The sequence below is a fragment of the Heterodontus francisci genome, chromosome 7 (assembly GCF_036365525.1).
Source record: "Heterodontus francisci isolate sHetFra1 chromosome 7, sHetFra1.hap1, whole genome shotgun sequence".
NCBI lineage: Eukaryota > Metazoa > Chordata > Chondrichthyes > Heterodontiformes > Heterodontidae > Heterodontus > Heterodontus francisci.
Window position 1 is genome coordinate 45,008,637 of NC_090377.1, and position 21,584 is coordinate 45,030,220.

The 21,584-nt window shown below is 39.2% G+C and overlaps 1 protein-coding gene across 1 annotated transcript in view; it reads left to right on the forward strand.

Annotated features, from left to right (window-relative positions):
• The window catches only part of LOC137371954 (actin-related protein 3), a 72,383-nt gene extending 53,866 nt beyond the window's left edge, over window positions 1-18,517 (forward strand). The window contains exons 7-12 of the mRNA XM_068035117.1: window positions 5,706-5,849; window positions 9,688-9,861; window positions 9,970-10,062; window positions 11,085-11,210; window positions 15,361-15,444; window positions 17,188-18,517. Coding sequence (XP_067891218.1) covers window positions 5,706-5,849; window positions 9,688-9,861; window positions 9,970-10,062; window positions 11,085-11,210; window positions 15,361-15,444; window positions 17,188-17,283 — 717 coding nt within the window. The 3' untranslated portion in view covers window positions 17,284-18,517. The remainder of the gene's footprint in view (window positions 1-5,705; window positions 5,850-9,687; window positions 9,862-9,969; window positions 10,063-11,084; window positions 11,211-15,360; window positions 15,445-17,187) is intronic.
• The last annotated feature ends 3,067 nt before the right edge of the window (window positions 18,518-21,584 follow it).

Genomic DNA, 21,584 nt, shown 5'->3' on the forward strand with positions numbered 1-21,584 from the left:
TGTATTAACCCCAGCAAAGGTATTAGGTGGTCTGTATCTGGGACAGGCATTCATATATGTTGCTGCAGAGGGAGAGAGCAGTGCTAGGCTCCAGAGAGAGATTTAGGGGCATGAATCATTGGCATTGATCCTTGGTAACGTGATTGTGACCTTAAATGCATCATCATAGTTATATACCAATGAATGTCTGGAATTGGGCATGCACAATAGATATGCTATACCTACAGTCAAGGTAGTGTCTAGTGTATTTGTCAGAACTTGCTTGCCAAAAATGCATAGTGTATTTTACTAAAATATCACATTCCTTAAAGTAGTGAAATACCATAACAGAACAAACTTTTACTTGGCAATCATTTTCAGTTGGTTTCTGTTGACCTTGATTAGTCTTGCTCCTCTTTGAGAGGAGAAGCTGAGTATTTACATGCAGTTGCCAATCTAAAACTAGACTTCAATGAGCAGCAACAATTAACTTCAGCTTGACACCAGGGTAAGTCTGTTTAGAGCACTTGCCTTACTGGAGTAGTTAATGGTTTAAAGATCTGATTTCTGTTTTTTATTTGCACTTTGACTTTTTAAAGGGACTTCAAACACAACTATACCTTAGAAGGCATCTTTTCTCTAAGTAATCCCTTTATGCTTATTAGAAAAAGACTATCGAATGTAACATTTATGTAGTTCCTTTAACGTTCCAATGCATTTCACAGGAGCATTATCAAACAAAATTTGATACCAAGCCGCAAAAGGAGATGTGACCAAAGGTGTGCTCAAAAAGCTAGGTTTTAAGGAGCGTCTTAAAGGAGGAGAGAGAAAGAGGCTTAGGGCCTAGGCATGGCTGCCATTGGTGGGGTGATTAAAATCAAGGATATGCAGGAGGCTAGAATTAGAGTGCAGATTTGAGGGTTATAGGACTGGAAGTGGTTACAGAGATGGTGAAGGTGAACTTTAAAGTTGATGTGTTGCCAGACCAGGAGCCATTTTAGGTCAGTGAGCACAGTGGTGATGGGTGAACAAGACTGGTGTGAGTTAGAATATGGAAAGCAGAGATATAATCCTCCCCATTATTGTATTTTTCATTGGTGCATGCTATAAAATTCCTTTTGCAAAACAGTGCATCATTCAACTTATGAGCAATGTGATGATCCATGCATTATGGTGGATCAACGAGACTTGATTCAATATTCCATGATTTAAAGATAATAGTTATGGTAACTAAATGATTATTGGCTGCCTCGGTGCAAAATTTTAATAATTGAGCCAAACCAAATCACCAATAGTGCCATATCTACTGAGCTGGAAATCTATTGACCATATAGCCAGAAAAAAATTAGGCATTTTAGAAAAAATTCAGGCATGCTATAAGAAACATGTAACAGCTTAGATGAAAAGTAGTTCGACAGGAAACAGTTGTGCATATAGATAAATGGTTGTTCAGACTGGAGATGGGTTAGAAGTGGTAGATCCCATGGATCAGAACTAGGTCCACTTTTGTTTGTGTATATAAAGAGATGGTTGTACTCCACATACCTAAGTACAATCTCAATTTGATTTTGATACATAAGTAGGAAGTATGGCAAACAGTGAGAAGGACTGTGAAAGACATCGGGAAGACACATGGAGGTTGGCAGAATGGACAGACTTGTCAGCTGCAATTTAATGTGGATAAGCATGAGGTAATACATTATGGGAGTGAAGAAAGGAATATGATTATGTACTTTATGGAAAGTCACTGAAAGATGTAGATGAATGCAGACCCCAACCTCAAATACGTAATTTCCTGAAAGCGTGGGCAGGTGGAAAGCCATTTTTTTTTTAAAAAGTGAAACAATTTTAGATTTTATTAATATTGAGGTAGAGTGTAAGTAAAGAAGTAAATGTATCTTCACAAAATGGTTAGAGTACCATCTGCAGTTATGGGCACATGGATGTTAAATCCACAATCAGCATTCATCAAAACATAGAAAATAGGAGCAGGAATAGGCCCTTTTGGCCTGCTCTGCCATTCAAAAAAGATCGTGGCTGATCTAATGCAGTAAGTACCCTGTTCCTGCTTTCTCCCCATATCCCTTGATCCCTATGGCATTAAGAAATATATCTGTCTCATCCTTGAATATATTTAATGACTTGGCCTCCACTGCCTTCTGCGGTAGAGAATTCCACAGGTTCACCACCCTCTGAGTGAAGAAATTTCTCCTCCTCTCGGTTCTAAATGGCATACCCCGTATCCTGAGACTGTGACCCCTGGTTCTAGATTCTTCAGCCATCGGGAACATCCTCCCTGTTTCTAGTCCTGTTAAAATGCTATAGGTTTCTGAGATCCCCTCTCATTCATCTGAACTCTAGTGAATATAGGCCTAGTCGACCCAATCTCTCCTCATACGTCATTCCTGCCTTCCCAGGAATCAGCCTAGTAAATCATCTTTGCACTCCCTCCATGGCAAGAACATCCTTCCTCAGATAAGGAGACCAAAACTGCGCACACTACTCCAGATGTAGTCTCACCATAACTGCAGTAAGACATCCTTCCTCCTGTACTCAAATCCTCTTGCAATGAAGGCCAACATACCATTTGCCTTCCTAACTGCTTGCTGCACCTGAATGCTTGCTTTCACCATTATGTCAGGGACAGGAAACTACAGTTATGAAGAGAGACTGGAGATACTGAGATTATTTCCACTGGAGCAGAGAAGGGAGTAGAGATTTTTTAAATTTTATGTAGTGTTTTTTATATTCAGGGAAAAAGTATTTCCAGTGGCCCATAAGAAAAAGAGACTTGCATCTATATAGTGCCTTTTAAAACCTCAGGACATCCCAAAGCTTTTCACAGCCAATGAAGTACTTTTGAAGAGTGTCCCCTGTAGCAATGATGAGATAATCTGTCTCAATGCTGATGGTTGAGTGGTAAATATTGGCCAGGCCACTGGGGTGAACATCCACCCCCAACCTCAGTTCAGTGATAAGAGATTATCAATTATGTGAGCAGAAATGTTCGGAAAAATCTGTACACACAAAAGCTTGTTGAAGCTTTGTTACAGCGCAAAATGGGTTGAGGTACAGATCAACTATGATCTTATTGAACAGTGAAACCGGTTCAAGCTGCTGAATGTGCTCTTATGCATTGTGGTAGTGACTTTTAAAGGTAAATTGGGTAAATATTTTAAGGTTTGAAATCTGCAAAGCTGGGGAAGAGTATGGAGCAGTAGGATTAGTTTTGGATTGCTCTTGCCGGCATACACACAGTGGAGCCAAATGGTCACCTATGCTATTAACTACTATGGTTCTGTATGACGAGTTTTACATTCAGTATGCATGCACTTCCTGATCATTTAACTTAAAATTCCCAATACAGGTTATAAGTGTTAAGCCATTTTCATTGCCACCATTTGTCATGCTTGGATATCTAGCCCTTTTTGTCATAAAACTTCTCATGTTTTAAATTAAATTGATCTCTTGATTCTTAGTTGCTTGCACTTGCTCATGCCACTACAACCTGATTCCTCACCTGGTGTTAGAGGCTTTGTTAAAAAAAAAACTCTTAACCCAAGTAATTGCCCAGTTCATTGATTTATTGCCAAACTTTCAATTTTCGTCCCAATACATCAGTGTTGCTTTTAATGCATTGCTATGACATACTGTAGAGATATGTTGGGGCAAGATTATAGAGGGATTTGAAGATTGTTTCACTTTTAACATGTTTATTAATCTTCCTCTGAGTTAGTGATGTCAACATATTTGTAAATGGTGTATAGTTCATGAATGTGATGACACTACAGATCAAATAAGAACAGAGTCTTCTGGATAATGTACACTTCCTACAAGGTTCTGAGTGTTGGAGCTGCACTCATCCAGGCAAGTAGAGAGTATTCCATCACACTCCTAACTTGTGCCTTGTAGATGGTGGACAGGCTTTGGGGAGTCAGGAAGTGAGTTACTCACCACAGAATTTCCAGCTTCTGACCTGCTCTTGTAGCCACAGTATTAATATGGCTGTCCAGTTCAGTTTCTAGTCAATAGTAATCCCCAGGATGATGATGGTGGGGGATTCATTGACGGTAATGCCATTGAATGTCAAGGGGAGATGGTTAGATTCTCTCTTGTTGATTATCTTTGCCTGGTAGTTGGGTGACTGAATGTTGCTTGCTAGTTACGAGCCCAAGCCTGAATGTTGTCCAGGTCTTGCTGCATATGGGCACAGACTGCTTCAGTATCTGAGGAGTTGTGAATGGTACTGAACACTGTGCAATCATCAGCGAACATCCCACTTCTGACCTTGCGTTATGGGGAAGGTCCTTCATGAAGCAGCAGAAGATGGTTAGGCCTAGGACACTACCTCGAGGAACTTCTGCAGTGATATCCTGGGGCTGAGATGATTGGCCTCCTGTAACAAAAACCATCTTTTTGTGCTAGGTATGACTTCAACCAATGAGAGCTTTCCCCCTGATTCTCATTGACTTCAATTTTGCTAGGGCTCCTTGATGCCTCTCTTGGTCAAATGTTGCCTCTTACCTCACATCTGGAATTCAGCTTTGTCCATGTTTGTACCAAGGTTGTAATGAGGTCTGGAGCTGAGTGGCCCTAGTGGAACCCAAACTGAGCATCGGTGAGCAGGTTGCTGCTCAGTAAATGCTGCTTGAGAGCACTGTCAACAACACCTTTACTGATTCAGAGGAGACTGATGAGTCAGTAATTGGCTGTATTGGATTTGACATGCTTTTGGTGGACTGGACATACTTGGGTAATTTTCCACATTGTCAGATAGATGCGAGTGTTGTAACTGCTAGAACAGCTTGGCTAGGATGCGGCTAGATCTGAACACGCCTTCAGTATTGCAGTTGGAATCTTGCTGGGGCCCATAGACTTTGCTGTTTCCAGTGCCCTCAACTGTTTCTTGATATCCTGTAGAATTAATCGAATTGTCTGAGGACTAGCTTCTGTTATGATGGGGACCTCAGCAGGAGGCCGAGATGGATCATCCACTTGGCACTTCTGGCTGAAGATGTTTGCAAATGCTTAGCCTTGTCTTTTGCACTGATATGCTGGGCTAAAGGTCTACAAAGAAAACCTGACCCTAGCCCGAATGTCGGACCCGGAAGTCCGACTCGAACCCAACACATGTCTGGTCCTGTCGGATCGAGTAGCTGACCTTTACCCATGTACGGATGTAACGGCCTGCGACCTGACTGGTCCCGACGACATGGGTTGGGTTGGACTTTCCTGGTCCGGCATTTGGGCTCAGGTCAGGTTTCCTTTGCAGGCCTTTATGCTGGGCTCCCCCATCAATAAGAATGGGGATGTTTCTGGAGTTTAATTGTCTACCAGCAGTCATGACTGGTTGTGGCTGGACTGCAGAACTTTGATTTGTTCTTTTGGTTGTGGATTGCTTAGCTCTCTGTAGCATGCTGCTTCTACTATTTTGCATGCATATAGCCCTATGTTGTAGTTGCATTGATAACATCTCTATATTGTTTTGTAATTGAAGTGGTTGTAATTTACAGTCCAAGGTCTTTGCCGAAATTCCAATAAATGAAAATCTCTTGAAAGAGCATTTTGGGTTTTTCCATAAAAGCAAAATACTGCACTTGCTGGAAATCTGAAATAAAAACAAAAATTGTTTGAAATACAGTACTGTATTGTGGGTTTGAACTACTTCCGTGTCTGGACTAACAATATTTAACATGGCTTTCTCTTTTTCTTTCCCACCCTTAAAGGCTGAAGGATACGTGATTGGCAGTTGCATCAAACACATTCCAATTGCTGGTCGTGATATTACATACTTCATCCAGCAACTTTTGAGAGACCGAGAGGTGGGAATACCACCAGAACAGTCCCTGGAAACTGCAAAGGCTGTAAAGGTACAGTAACAACATGCATTTATGGAATTCCTTTTATATTGTAAAATATCCCAAGGTGTTTTGTTGGAGCATTATTTAACAAAATTTGACACCGTCACAGGAAATACTGGGACAGATGACCAATAGCTTGGCAAAAGAGGTAGGATTTAAGGAGCCCTTTAAAGGAGGAGAGAAAGGCAGAGGGGTTTAGGGAGAGAATTCCAGAGCTAAAGTTTATGTAGATTGAAAAATGGGAGGTCGACCAGAGGGGCATTGGAACAGTCAAGTCTGGAATACAAGTAGCCTGAGTCTGAAAAGCTGTCAAAATTTGATAAGAATTTACTATCACCAAAATACCAGACTGACCGCAGATCAGATATTTATGTCTTGGGCTAAGTTTGGCTCAATTAGCAGTGCTGTCTCCCAAGCCAAAAAGTTGTAGTTCAACCCCGATTCAGTCCATTACCCAGAGCGTCGCATTATCAGAGGATGCTATCTTTTAAAAGAGATGTTGAAATGCTGTCTGCCTGCTCAGTTAGATGTAAAAGATCCCAGGTCGCTATTCAAAGAACACTTAATTCTCCTGGTGTCCTTTTGTTCCTGGAATTTTGTGTGCAATTTACTGATGTAACAGTGACTACAATTTTAAACTAATTTGATTTGAAACACTTTATTTAAATAGAAAAACCTGTATAAATGGAAATTCGTTCTTTCTCATAGCTGTTTTTGTATTCTTTTAACTTAGATTCTGGGAGTCAGTTCTCGATGCTTATGCAATTAAATTCACTGTTTATGAATCTAATGCCAGTCTATGGGAAAACTCTTTTAACATCATAAAACACAGCTGGTATAAAGTCACTGGATTCTAGGAATTCAAATTAAACGAACACAAAAATGGCCCTTAATAGTTTATCACCTAATTCAACATTGACCTTGAAATGAAAGCACAAAATGCTGGAAATATTTAGTCAGTCAGGCAACATTTGTGCAGAAAGAAACCGATGTAAGTTTCAGGTCAGTGACTTTTCATTGGAAATACTAACTGTCACCTGATGACCCTGGCCACTTGACTGACGCTGGCCTGGTTTAGGATTAGTAAAACAGGAATCCAAGGCAGGAACAATGGAAAGATTTGGGAGTAAGGGTAGATTGAAGAGGTCCCTAAATCCTTAACTGCTGAAAAATGCTCCTGAAAAAGCTTTGCTTCCTTTAGAATAGACAGTCCTTCGGAATAAAAATGAATGAGTCTTTTAAAATAACACTTTCAATTAGAGCCAATTGTACTAGCTAATATTCAATGTTCAGCTATTCTAGCTATAGGAAAATTGGAACCGGAGTGGACCATTTAGCCCCTCGAGCCTGTTCCACCATTCAGTAAAATATGGCTGATCTGCGACCTGACTCCATGTCCCATATCCCTTAATACCTTTGGATGACAAGTTTATCAATCTCAGATTTAAAACTTGCAATTGAGCTAGCATCAGTTATTTGTAGGAGAGCCCCAAATATCTGCCACCAGTGGAAATGCATTCTCTCTCTCTCTCTCTCTACCCTATCTGTTCCTCTTAATATCCTGAAAACTTTGATCAAATCACCCCTTAACCTTCTAAATTCCAGGGAATACAGCCCTATTTTGTGCATTCTCTACTTGCAATATAACTCTTGAAGGCCATGTATCATTCTGGTAAACCTATACTACACTCTCTCCAATGCCAATATATTCTTCCTGAGGTGTGGTTCACAACTGCTCACAATACTCCAGTTGTGGTCTAAACTGCATTTTGTATAGCTGTAGTATGACTTCTATTCCTCCAAATATAAAGGCCAGCATTCCATTAGTGTTTTTGATTATTGTCTGTACCTGTTGATGACATTTTAATAATTTATGTACTTGGATGCCCAAGTCTGTTTGGACATCTACTCTTTCCAGCTTATCCCCATTTAGAAAGTATCCTGCCCTATCCTTCTTGCATCCAACATTCAATACAAAGTAATACAAGTTTACTCTAGGGTGACCAGTTATCAGTTTTTAAAAAATTATTGACACGTTTGTGCACTAACCTGCGATTCTTTATTGGAGCAAGCATTTGCCTGATCCTCGTGGCACAATAGGCCTCGGGTCTACTACACTATGGCAACCTAGACTTCCTCACCTCTTAGATTTTTGTCATCAGTAATGAGTTTTATTTTAACTAACTTCCAATTAGCAACAGTAAATAAGCATCAGTACTAGGAAATAGTTTTGGGCTCAATTTATTTTCAAATACCACTTTAAGAGGAAATCTGCTATCGCAAATTCCAATTTAAGGCAGAATTGTTTAATTCAGGTTATTGGTTAATTTGAATGCTTTTAAAGCCAAAAGCATCTCCCGTGCTACTTTATTCTAATTAACTCATTATTGGATGATTTGGTTTCCTCTAACTTCCCCCGCCACCCCACCTCCCCGACCCAGTCAAACACTTTTTTTAGTGACTGAATGAACTATGTAAATGCTAAGGGCTTTTAGGAATGTGGTGCAAATATGTCCTTTTAAGGTTTTGAAGGAAGCATCTTTGGTGGCACATTTGCTGCCCTTGCTGATCAAGAATCTATCTACCTCTACCTTAATGTTCAAAGATTCTGCTTCCACTGCCTTTTGAGGAAGAGAATTCCAAAGACTCATGGCCCTCAGAGAAAAAATTTCTCCTCATCTGTCTTAAATGGGCGACCCCTTATTTTTAAACAGTGACCCCTAGTTCAAGTTTCTCCCACAAGGGGAAGCATCCTTTTCATATCCACCATGTTAAGACCCCTCAGGATCTTGTATGTTTCAATCAATTCGTCTCTTACTCATCTAAATTCCAGCGGGCACAAGCCAAGTCTGCAATATTCGGGAAATTTTAACACGTCTTCTCTATAAACTAGCTATAGGAGAGCTTAATTTCAATATTAAAAGGTGCTTTTGGATGGAATGCCCAAGCAAACTTGGCTGAACAAGCTGAATTCAGCTACCCTCATTATTGGGTGGGAAGAAATTCTTGCTTCAGGAAATGTGTTTGCATAAGCCCATAAAACTGGAATTTTGGAGAGCTCAGTTTATGAACTCTTAGGAAATTCACCCTTTGGATAAAAGTTGCAAGCTTTTATTCAATTGTTTTACTACGTTTAAAAAAAAATAACTATTTTGGGCAATGGAAAGAAATACTTTTCTTTTTCCTTTTCAATTTTCCACACCACCCCTTCTCCTGAGGGCAGTTATTTCATTTAGGGTATGATTCCTAGATCTCTTGCAACCGTCCTATACTGTATCTAATTGGCTATTCTTTGTATGAGCCTTTTTTTTAAATGAACTGTTGGGTCATGGAAGGTTGTAAACTAAAGTTGCAGCTTTACTCACCCAACATCTACACACGCACATTTACTGAATAATGGAGATTGGGTGTTATGGTTATTTATTTTCCTTTCCCTTAGTTCAGGGGCCAATTTTAACTACCCTCCTCTTACCCTGGCTATAATCAGCTTGCACAGGTAGGACCATGAATCTAAAATGGGATATTTTGTGATAGGCCTGTATCACACCATTTGATACGTTGACTGTCAAGAGGGAATTGGTCTGCATTTCCTGAGGTGTAAGCCATCTCAATTATTTTAAATTAAGAATCCCTGTTTATATTGCAAGCCTAATAGTGTAGTGCAAAGCAGTGCCTGTGTTTCAATATAAATTTATATTGCTAAAACAATGTTTACATATGGATTTTGAGGATAATTGACAGTTTGTGATGTTAGATTTTATAAGGAACGACTTTATGCAGTTTTAAGTGTGTACCTAGTTTTGCTTACTTTTGTTTTATTTCTGCTTATTCTTTTACTGAACTAAAGGAACGCTTTAGTTATGTCTGCCCAGACTTAGTAAAAGAATTCAGCAAATATGATACAGATGGTACTAAATGGATCAAACAGTATACTGGAGTCAATGCCATCTCCAAGAAAGAATTCACCATTGACGTAGGCTATGAACGATTTTTGGGTCCTGAAATTTTCTTTCATCCAGAGGTAACTTTTATTTGTTGTACTTGCTGTGTTTTCAATCACAATGCATATGAATTATATTCTCCAGGTTGATCACTAATAACTAACACGGCGCTTTTCTTCTCCATCTAGTTTGCAAATCCTGATTTCACACAGCCTATCTCAGAAGTAGTAGATGAAGTCATTCAGAACTGCCCCATTGACGTTAGACGTCCACTTTATAAGGTTAGTGTTCCTAATGTGTGTCATTATTGCTCTGTACGTCTGCACAACAATTAATTTTAAAGGTACTCTGGAAGGTATCATAACCTTCATATCCAAACCTTCCTTTTCTACTTTATCATTTGCAAATTTGACCAATTTGAATTAGGTTTCCAAGTCTGTCGATATAAATTAGAAACAGTAGTGGTCCCAATACTATTCCCTGTGGCACCCAATTCCATTCTTCCCTTCACCCTGACTTAAAACCTCTAAAAATTACCTGGTATTTTCTACACTTACCCACATCCAAATCTCCCTCGTCTCCTTTCGTACTCAGGTGAATACCCTGTATCTGTAGAAATTTATTGTGTTTGAACCCTTTAAGCCATGTCAATTTTCAAAGTCATTAATTCTACCTGGAGTAATTGTTGTTGACGGAATGTTAGAGATAGCAAACTATTGTAATTTATGGTATATTACCTCCCACTGAAACTAACTAACTTCCCTGATAATTGATATTTATCAATTTGATATGGTATGTGTTATTTGTGGTCACAGCAGCTCCTTTTGTGTCTTTTTTAAAACATTTCATTCCCCAGAGTTCTGATTTCTTTTCTTCACCCTTTTAAAGTGATGTTTCTTTGCAGATCTCAATCAACCTTCATATTTTTGTTCAATTGAGGTCTCAGATTTTTTTTCAGCTCTTATAATTTCATTGCACTTAAATGCTCCAACGATTTATCGGAATTTAAATAATATTCACAATTCTTTCTTTGCTCTCTGAATTTTCCATCTGCTTTCATTTTGTAGGAGCTGCTTGAAAATTCTTGTCTAATTTTTTTTTTAGAGTACTCCAATTTTCCTCATTGTGACCAGAAAAATAATCCACATTAGTCAGTAGAGCAAAATTGGTCAGTGTTAAAATTGACAACTTGGCGTTCTCCTTTAACATCTTGCTACAAATGTTGTGAATCACCTGGATAAATATTCAAAATGTGCAAAGCTTTGGACAGTTTAAGGCTGAAGAAATTATTTTTGTTTTTCAGAACGTTGTCCTCTCTGGTGGCTCAACCATGTTTAGAGATTTTGGACGTCGTTTACAACGAGACTTAAAGAGGACAGTAGATGCCAGGCTTAAACTCAGTGAAGAATTGAGTGGTGGAAAACTAAAGGTTTGTTGTACTTGATAAATTGAAGCAAAATGGAGATCCAAAATGCATTCCAAAAATAAATTCATTTGCTCTGTAGCTTGCCAAGTTTTATCACAAATTAAAAAAATTATTTCATTGGCAATCTGATTTGAAGGGAATTTTTTGTCTCTAAAGCTTGTCTGTTTTTCATGCTGCGCATTGGCATTCTGATTAGGCTGTACAGAGCACTTGAATTCAGTGCATCAAAGCTTAAATTTGAATATTTAAAAAATAAAATGAAAAAATATTGCTCCAATTGCTGACACACTTCTGAATCAACAGGTTTGGGTTAAAGCTCCATTTCAGACTTGGGCATGTAACCTAGGCCAGTGATTCTAAGACTCTGATCCCATAGAGACCTTCCAGAGGGTCTGCAACGCGGGGCCTGCCTTACGGGTGGGCACTGTGGTCAAGAGTAAACAAGTGAGTGACATCCGGAGGCATACTCTGCACTCTGTTACCCTGCTGTCTCCTGGTCCCCTAGTGCTTTCTCTGTGCTTTTCACTACCTTTGCTTCCCTAGTGCTTTCTCTGTGCTTCCTCCCCTTGCTCCTACTCTGTCCGTGCTCCTGTCAAGGATAGACAGAGTCTGCGCTGTGAAGCAGGCACACCCATCTCACTGATCTCTAAGTAAATACCTGTTTTCTTAAAAGCATTATTAAAACACTCTTTATAGGCAGTGCTTTCATATAATGGGTGTTATATAGTATTAGAACTTAGATTGGCAGGGGTGGGGGACCGGGGGGCAGGGTGGGGGCAGAAATCAGCTATGATCCATTTGAAAAGGGTTCTTCAATCAAAAAAGTTTGAGAATCACTGTCCTAAACTTTAATGCAGCACTAAAGGAATGCTGCATTGTCAGAGGTGCAATCTTTCAGGTGGTATGTTAAACGAAGGTCCTATCTCTCTGTTCTCGTGGATGTAAAAGACCCCATGGCAATGTTCAAAGAATAAGGATGTCTTGATCAATATTCCTCCCACACCCAACATCAAAAGCAAACTTTCTGGTCAGTCATTAATTTGCTGTTGTGGGGACCTTGCTATCCACACATTTTCATGTAATAGTTACCTGAATAACACTGACTACACTTTAAAAGTAACACATTGGTTGTAATGTACGGTAGGATGCCTTGAGGATTTGATGAGATAATTTATAAATACAAGTTTTTTTTTCTTCCATACTAAGAAAAAGTTTTTTTTTAAATGTTTCAATGAGAAAATTTTCAAAGTGGCTTTTGAAACCAGGATGGTGCAACTTTATTCATATCTGCTCATGCTAAGCTTCTGCGGTTAGTTCAAATTAGAACAGCAGGTATGGCAGATGAGATGGGATCATGTTCAGGAAGTCACGCTCTTTAAGCTAAGCTCTATCAAATTCAGTCAGGTTTTTTTGATTTGAAATTAGGAGGAATTGGGCTGTTCCAAGACTTTCTTTCTTGCTTTATCTTCATTTCTAAAGTGCTTAGACAATTGGCTCATAAATAGTCATAGAGAACCTATCAGAGGGGTTTTAGCTTTAGAGACAGAATTTGCATATACAACACAGCCCAAAAAATGTCTATAAAGGCAAGAAAATGACTATTGCTTTACTTTATTAAGAGGATGGAATATTTGATTCAGTACTAGACCTACAGTATTGAACAAATTAATATACAAGGAGGAATTCAAAATAACTGTTCATCACTTAAATGATGTATCCGAGACAGCCACAATTTCAAAATAGTTTTATTTCCAACTAGGAGTACCTAAGGCTTCTGCCATAGTATACCAAAGAGCTGGAACCTTTGTAAAAACCCCTCTGGCTGTATGCGCCAGAGAATATTTGACATGGAATGTAAATGTACATTGTAAATATAACCTGTAATGGCAAGTGTAGTGAGGCACCTCATGTACAGTGTTACGACCAGGTGAGAAAGGTGTCTAGGGGTCTTTTACTGTCTTCATCTGGTCTTATTGTAACAGGGTTTAATTTTTAAACAGTGTTTTGTGCTCCCCTTTGGTGAATTCTTGTTCACCACTTGCCAATTAGAAAGGCAAAGAAATTAGCACACCGGGTTTTCTTCGGTTTAAAGAAGAAAAGTAAAATTTATTAAACCTTACACTTAAACTCTAATTCGGTTAACGCCTATGGATACACGCCATGCACCACACTAGCATGCATACGCAATACACACGTGCCAGTAGGGACTGAAAAGAACAGAAGAAAAATAAAGTAGAGAGGTTTGAGGCAATATCAGAGTTTCTTGTTTACTGTGCTCAGAGCTCACTCTCGTCCTTTTGTAAGTGGTCTTGCTTTTCATTGCGGCCCAGTATTCTTCTTAAATCTTGTTCACTGTAGGACACTTTTCTCTCTTGGGCTTTATGTGTCTTCAATGGGTCTTCAGTTCCGTGAGAAAGAGATGGGAGTAGACAGGAGAGCGGTGTTCTCAGTCCAGGAGGAAAGAGCTTTGAGTTTTAAAACACACTCCGGCAAGTTCAAATTCAAACAGCCAGTTAGTCATGTGACTAAACTGGTCTAACCAGGTCTTCTGTGTGTTGGAGAAGCAGGGACTGGGTCCTTTGTTCCAACACTGTCTGCCAGTATGCAAAAAAGGTCTTTCCGGCAAGGGGCCTGGCAATTCCTTGTGATAGGCCCTCTTTTCTTTCCAACAAAATTTTTGATCATGTGGCGAAATAATGCGTGCCTCATTCTTGGCCCGTGGGGGCCTGCATGATAACTGTATTGAAAGAAACTGATCTGTATAGCACTTTATGTAATGTCAAATTTGAACTGTTGTAATGTATTATTACAAATTTTATGAGTAAAGTATATTTTTGGGGAAAAAGTAGGAAAATAAACTACCAATCCAAAACACTCCCATTTGGCTAGAATTTAGCAATCAGATTTATGAATTTCTTGTCTGGGGTGACATATTTCCTTCAACTGCAATAACTTCATGATTTCTCTTTGAAGAATTGTTTTGTAACTTGTATCTGATTCTGCCAACTCTGTAGCCACGTGGATTCTGAATGAGCTGTGTCCAGCTGTGATTAGTTCAGCAACCACCTTCTCGAGGGCAATTCGGGATGGGCAACAAAGGCTTGCCTTGCCAGTGCGCTTACATTACATGAAAGAATATATAAAAAAAACTTCTCGTGTCAGAAATACTCATTTATCTTCAAACATCTCCTGATGAATTTTTCTTGCCAGTTTTACTTGTTTGTTTTGCTGCAGGGATTTGGGCTTATGGTAGTTATTTTTGTGGTGTATCAAGATTATTCACAATACCAGTGCAATTAAACTACGTTACGCACTGATCCCCGGAAACTCTTTCTAATGCTCGAGACTTAAGTTTTAAATAAGTTACTATTAGAAACTGTAACACTCTCTACATTAGTAATAAATGTTTCTATCAACTAGGTTGAATATATAGAAAGTGAAACTGAGCTGACAGTTCCATGATAGCAAAGCTTATATATGAGAAGGAACACTGATTCCTTGGATCTGCAAAAACTATGGATTTGGGATTGATGCTGTCAGACCCCAAGCCTTTGTGGATTACACTTTTCAAATATGCAGAATATTACAGCAGGCACAACATATAATGGACAGTCCATCTTGAGGGAGTTCTCATAATTTTCGATGGGCATGTTTAACTGGACTAATGACCGCCTTTCAGAAAACACAACTGCTTGTTGCAGGCAGCAAGAAGTAAAATGAGTGTTTTTGACAAACCATTCATTTCTTAAAGGAATGTTTCCAGGTTCATAGCATTCTTCTGCATCAGTTTCCTCATGCCCGAGGTTGTTTATTACTGTCATCTCTTCTGATTGGAAGTTATCGATAATCCTGGTAGGACTGTATTGGCTGAGGGGAAAATCTGGCATTCTGACCTAGAACTGAGTGCTATTCAGGTTATAGGTGCCCAAACTGTTGATAAATGAAGGCACAAATATTTTTAGTACTGATGCATCTGGCTTTTGTAAATTTAAAAAAAAAAGTCCTATAATTTCTTGGACAACCGAGTTTATAATTAGTTTTCTTAAGACCCTTATAGATTAAGAGGTTTGCAGTGATTGGCTTCGACTGCAATAAAATTAGAAATCTCAATATAATTTACACGAAATAATATAGTTATGTTCCTTTTTTGTAGCCTAAACCAATTGATGTCCAAGTGATCACACACCACATGCAGAGATATGCCGTTTGGTTTGGAGGATCGATGCTAGCATCAACTGTGAGTAAACTTTTAAAATTTCAGTTTCTATGTCTGTATATCGTATGTGTATGTACTTCATATCTTGTCACATTTAAAAGACACAAAAATTGGCCATAGTTAAAAATTTAAATCCTTCAGCCTTTCCAGAATGGCCAAAAGAGCATTAAATTGTGTTTCAGCATATGCCCTATAGATTCATATTTTTTAGCCGAAGCTTCCACCAACCAATGCTGCTGTTGTAGACAATTTCATTTTGAACAAATGAAACAGTGCTATATTTTGGCACATTATTTCAATCAAATATAGAAATCAGCAAAGGAAATGTGTTAATAAAAGCGAAATACTGCAGATGCTGGAAATCTGAAAAATTGCTGGAAATCCTCAGCATCTGTGGAGAGAGAAACAGTTAACATTTCAGATGTGACCTTTCATCAGCAATGTGGGGCTGAATTTTAGCAGCACTCCACCCCCCCGCCCCCCCCAGAAACAGGGATCGTGATGGGGGGGGCCTGGAAAATACTTCTGGGAGAGGCCTGCTACGAGCCTCGATGCTTGGAAGACCCTATCCTATTTTACTGGTGCTGGAGAGGCCTCGTGGTGGCACCCACCCCCCCCCCCCCTCCCCCCCCCCCCCCCCCGGCCGCTCAGCGACAGAAATTGAATTTAAATATTGAAATAAATGTTAATCACTGAATAATTACTCACCTTTTACGCCGGCCATCCCACTCCAATATTCCGGCTGGTTGCTGGAAGTCCTGCACCTTCGGATCTCCATTCAGAGATCTGAAGCGGAACACTGGTAGGGAGTGGGGAGGAGGGAAGTTTTCTGGTCAGTGGTGGGGAGCGGAGAAAACTCTTACTATTGGCTGAAGGGTGTTGGGAAGTGGGTGAAGGGCCAAGTTTAATAGTTTGTGGGGGGGGGGGGGGTAGAATTCGGGATGGGAAGAAAAGTTTTTTGTGGCGAGAGGGCAATAAACAAATTTTGATCATTGTGGGGGGAAGAGGACCTTCAGTCTTTTATTAAAGTTTTAAATGTAACATCCATTTCTCTTCAAAAATCAAAATTACTTGTAAGGGCTTGAAGCCCTTTAAAAATGGCACCTGCATGGTGGTGCTGGACTCCGCTGCCGGGGACAGAGCGTCCGCCCTCTGTCATTGGGGGCAGGCATTCTGCCCCCTCCATGTAAATGAGCCGCCGCGGCTTACAGTGCACATCTTGCGCCGTGCCGTTTTTGAAGCTCGCCGCCCGTGTTCTTGCTTTCCAGAGGTCACGAAGCTTTTTAATGTTAATCAAGATCATGTGTGGTGTGTGTTTACAATATATATGATGCACACATTTATTATTCATAGAAGTAATAGTTACATTGAGTCCCAGGATGTGTTGCTTTATGGGGAAACATAACTATTAACCTGCTGTTAAATTATAAGTAAGGTTACAGAATGCCTAACTTTTTAAGGCTACAGAATGTATTGTTCTGTGTTTTTAAAATGAATGCCCAGAGCCAGCTCCAGATCCTATCCCTGTTATCAGTGGGATGTCAATTAAAAAACAGCAGACATGCAATAATGCGTAAACTTGCATTAGACAGTACGCGACATCTAGAGCGGTGTTGGAGGGAAGTTTTGTAGTTAGTGATACAACCTTAAAGCATAATTGCACGGAGCAAATATATTTTCAAATACAAGACTTGTTACTCTACAGCATTTCAACTATTTTCCTTTTGACGCTTTAACCTGAAAAAATATTTTTGTCTCTTATAGCCGGAGTTCTACCAGGTATGCCACACCAAAAAAGATTATGAGGAGATTGGCCCCAGCATTTGTCGCCACAACCCTGTCTTTGGAGTCATGTCTTAAGGCTGATCTCAATATTGAGGGCTGAGGGGAGCCTTGCTTTTGGGGGCCTGTTATGTCTGACTGACTGGTATTGCATTATTAAAAATGGCTTGACTTTTAAAAACAGATGACCAAACAGTATGTGGCTGGCAAATTTAACAATTGAGTGTCTTAAAATGGGCTGAATTGAAATAAGCCAAAATCTAAGCAATTTTTTTCTTTTATTAAACATTTTGGACTAGTTTTTAAGAAAATTCTATAATGGTTTTAGATCAGATTATGCCCTAAGATAATGCATTTGTTGGTGGGAAATCCAAGACTGATGGGATTTGAGAGATTAGAACGTCAGCTCTACCATACTTGAATTGTACTCTTGTGTACAATACAAGAGCTTGTTTATATTTCATACCAATTTTTTTTATACATCAGGTGGGGAAAATGAGAGAATTAGGTTATCTGTAAAGTAAAATAATAAATGGTAAGAAAACTACTTAGAGTATGTGGATATACTGGTCAATAGGAGTTGTACGCATCAGTTTAAAAAAAAAAAATCTCCACAAATTGCAATGAGAAGTGGATATCTGAGAACTGAACCAGAAGTGTGCTTATCCTTTAGTTAATGTTGGAGGTTTCTTCGTTTGCCTTGGGATGGAATGTTTTGACTTGCTACTACATCTGCAGCTGAGGCAGGTGTAACTAAAATACCAACATTTCAGCAAGCTCTGCTTGTACAGACAAACTTTTCTGGCAGAAAAAGAGGAATTCTAGCACTAACAGTTGGAAGGATAAATTGTGAATTTTCATTTTTCTTAAAATTGGAATTTCTTGTTTGTGTACAGCACTGATGGTGTATCTGTGCTCTTCTAGAAATATCTTCTCAGAAAAGCCTATAAAAAGTTGAATCAGCATCTAATAGGCTGCAAAATGGTTTGTACAAGACATGTGACTTTGCTTATTTGTGACTCCAGTCTGTTCCCAAAAGAATAACAAACTGTATTTCCTAATATCAAATATGGCTAACTCTGCAAGTGCTTTGGGAACTAAGGAACTAATTTCTTATTCGAACTAACAGATGCCTGCTAGTGCTTTCTGAATACTGAATGCATTTCTTCTGTTTCTTCCTGCAAAAAAGACTGTTGGACCAGTATTGTAGTTCTAGAGCCTCATTTTGATTTAAACCAAATAATCTAATGATCAAAGTGGTGTATTTAATGCCTTGCACCATTCCAATAAAGGCACAAAATTCTTTTTAAAAGTTTTGACTGTGACTGGTTATTTGAAAGTAGAAACCTCTTCAATTAGGAGGTATAGAAGTGACTTTTTAGTGGTTTTTAACTGGTTCAGCATTATCACCCACTTCTGAAAGTGAGTCTTTACTACTTATGTTTTACAGATGTTTTTATTTGCCCAGATATCTAGATTAATTTGTAGCATTGTATTCCCCTTATTAGTCTTGTCATGTGTCTTCACACAATCTTCCTTGACTTTGTAAGTTGGCAGATTAGCATGAAATTAGACTAAAATAAAAACAAAGTGCTGGAAATACTCAGCAGGCCAGGCAGCATCTGGAGAAAGAAGCCAAGCTAACATTTCAGGTCTGTGACCTTTCATCAGAACTAAACTAGACTTTTGAGTTATAACTGGAACAAACTTATTAGAGTAAGAGACTGGGAACAATGACCATAAAGATTTTACTAGTAATTAAATATAACTATTTCCATTAGTGAGTAGAAAATTCATAGTTACAACTGTTGTACAAAACTACATATTCCTTTTGTGGTCTTTTTCTTTTTTCCCTCCATCTATTGAAGCTATCCAATCACTCCAGATAGACTTTCCAATTTGAACTCAACTGAGAAATACTTTTTCAGAAAATTAGTCGAAAGAAATGTAAATTACTATTGTTTTTAAAAAAAGCTGTTCCAACACCTATTTGGAAATATCCCACTCTTTTTATTTGAATTGAATGGCTTGGCTTCTCTCCAGACAACTAGTTGAGGGAAAAAAACTTACAATTAGTGATATTCATATCAAAACTAAGGCAGGTTTTTAATGTGGTTCACTATTTACCATAATGAAAATTAAGCCAAAGCCATTAGCAAATGTTGGACAAATTTCTTTTTTAGCAAATCTATCCCCGATTTCTCCTTTTTAGATTTAACATATGTTCCCTTCCAAGTCATGTCATCCTTACTTAGACCCATCGCTATAGATACATTATTACTGGGTCAAAATCCTGGAATTCTTGGATTGTAAGTATCACAAGGACTGCAGTGCTTCAAAAAGCCCAACTCTATCTCGAGGTAACAAATGCAACCTTTCTAGCATTGCCTGTATCCCAAAAAGTGCTCCTTAAAGTGGAATTAACAATATCCTAAGGTCTGCAAGCCTGTTCCTTTTCAAGTCCACCAGTACAGAAAACCAATCTCCTAGTAATGAGACTACAAGCATCTAACATCATGACCTGCTGAAAATCTCTCTTCGAGAGCATCCTTCAGCAACTTTGATATACGACTCTGGCAATCAAATCCACCTAACTCCACTTTGGGAGTGAAAATGCCTTTTGTACCGGGCCTGTAATGCACGCCTTTTCTGCAGGACAAGCCAAAATCATGTGACTTACAAGCCAGTCCTTTGTTTGCAATCGGTAAAAGTGCACTATCATCTTTAACGGCTTTCTTGAGGGAGGGAGGAGTGACATAGCATTAGACTTTGGGATGAGCATGTGAATAAAAATAATTCTCTTTATTTAAACCCACGAAAAGCGTGCTGCTGGTTATTCAAATTGTCCACGCACTCGGGTTAAACACAAACATCATTCTTGTCGAAAACGCACTGATTACAGACAGTAAAGGGAAGGGAAGTGGGATTTCAGTTCTCCCTCAATTCTGTCTGTAAGTGTTAAATAAGTTAGTGCAATCTTTGCTGAGTCATCTTGCGCAGGCATAAGTGACTCAAATATTTTCCAATTCTTCACCTCCATAGTGGAGAAGTAAGGCCTGTTTTCTCAGTGATTCCAAAGCCCACCAATGCACACTTGAATCGTCATTGAGCCTTCTGCCAATGTGGGAACACAGATGGAGGTTCAGAGTGTACATCAAAACGTGATAGGTCCCCATCTTGTTCCAGTGCAGCAATAGTGCGTGATCGACGATACAGGATAGCATTCTGCAGGTGCAATCATGCAGACGTAATCATGAGTAATAATGCAGGTGGAAAAAACAAATGCACTTTTCATGAGGTGCTACAATCCTGCAATAAATTCTCAAGTTTATGCAGACCCAACTACCCTTTCATTGGTGTAAGACAAAGTGACTGTCTTGCATTAGCTGCATGAAGATACAAGGCCTGCTGTGCATAAACCCCAACATTGTCCATATTTGACAACCTGCATTACCTGGACTGCATGATGAAAGCACAGCAAATTTTACCTAGCTATAAAGTAAATGCAGATTCTGACCACCTAGCCATTGTAAGATCTCTTTGCAGGTCTGCTGTTGTAAATCTCTGGAAGAAAAACAAGGCACGACTGTCTGGATTGCTGTTATAAACTGAAACTTTATGATTATCTCTAGTGGTACACTGTGCGTGCTACACCAACATGTACGGTGGCCTCAAATGAACGATACACGAGAGAAATAATAGTGGAGGTGCTTGCCATAATCTTGCAATATTTCCTAGATGTGGGCGAGGCAAAGAGGATTGGCGAGTGATGTGACACCTGTATTCAAGAAAGGGTGTAAGGACATGCCTAGCAACTATAGGCAAGTCAGTTTAACTTCAGTGGTAGGTAAGGTTTTAGAAACCATCATCAGGCAAAAGAATAACAGGCACTTAGGTTTACGTTAGTTAAGGAGAGCCAGCACAGATTTGTGAAAGGCAAGTCATACTTGAATAATTGAATTTTTTGATGAAGTAAAAGAGAAAGTTGTTGGGAATGCAATGGATGTTGTCTATATGGATTTTAAGAAAACATTTAACAAAGTACCACATGGATGTGGGTCCTTGAGAGGGTGCAGAGGAGATTTACCAGAACGGTTCCAAGGATGGAGGATTTTAGTTATAAGGTTAAGTTGGCAAAGCTGGGTTTGTTCTCAGAACAAAGGAAATTGAGGGGTGATTTAATAGAAGTGTACAAGATTATGACAGGCCTAGATAAACAAGGGAAAACCATTCCCATCAACAAATGCTACAAGGACTAGGGGACAGATTGCAAGTTTTGGGCAAAAGATGCAGGGGGAATATCAGGAAGCACTTTTTTATGCAGCGGGTGGTAATGATCTGGAGCTCATTGTCCACAAGGGTGGTGGAAGCATTAATAA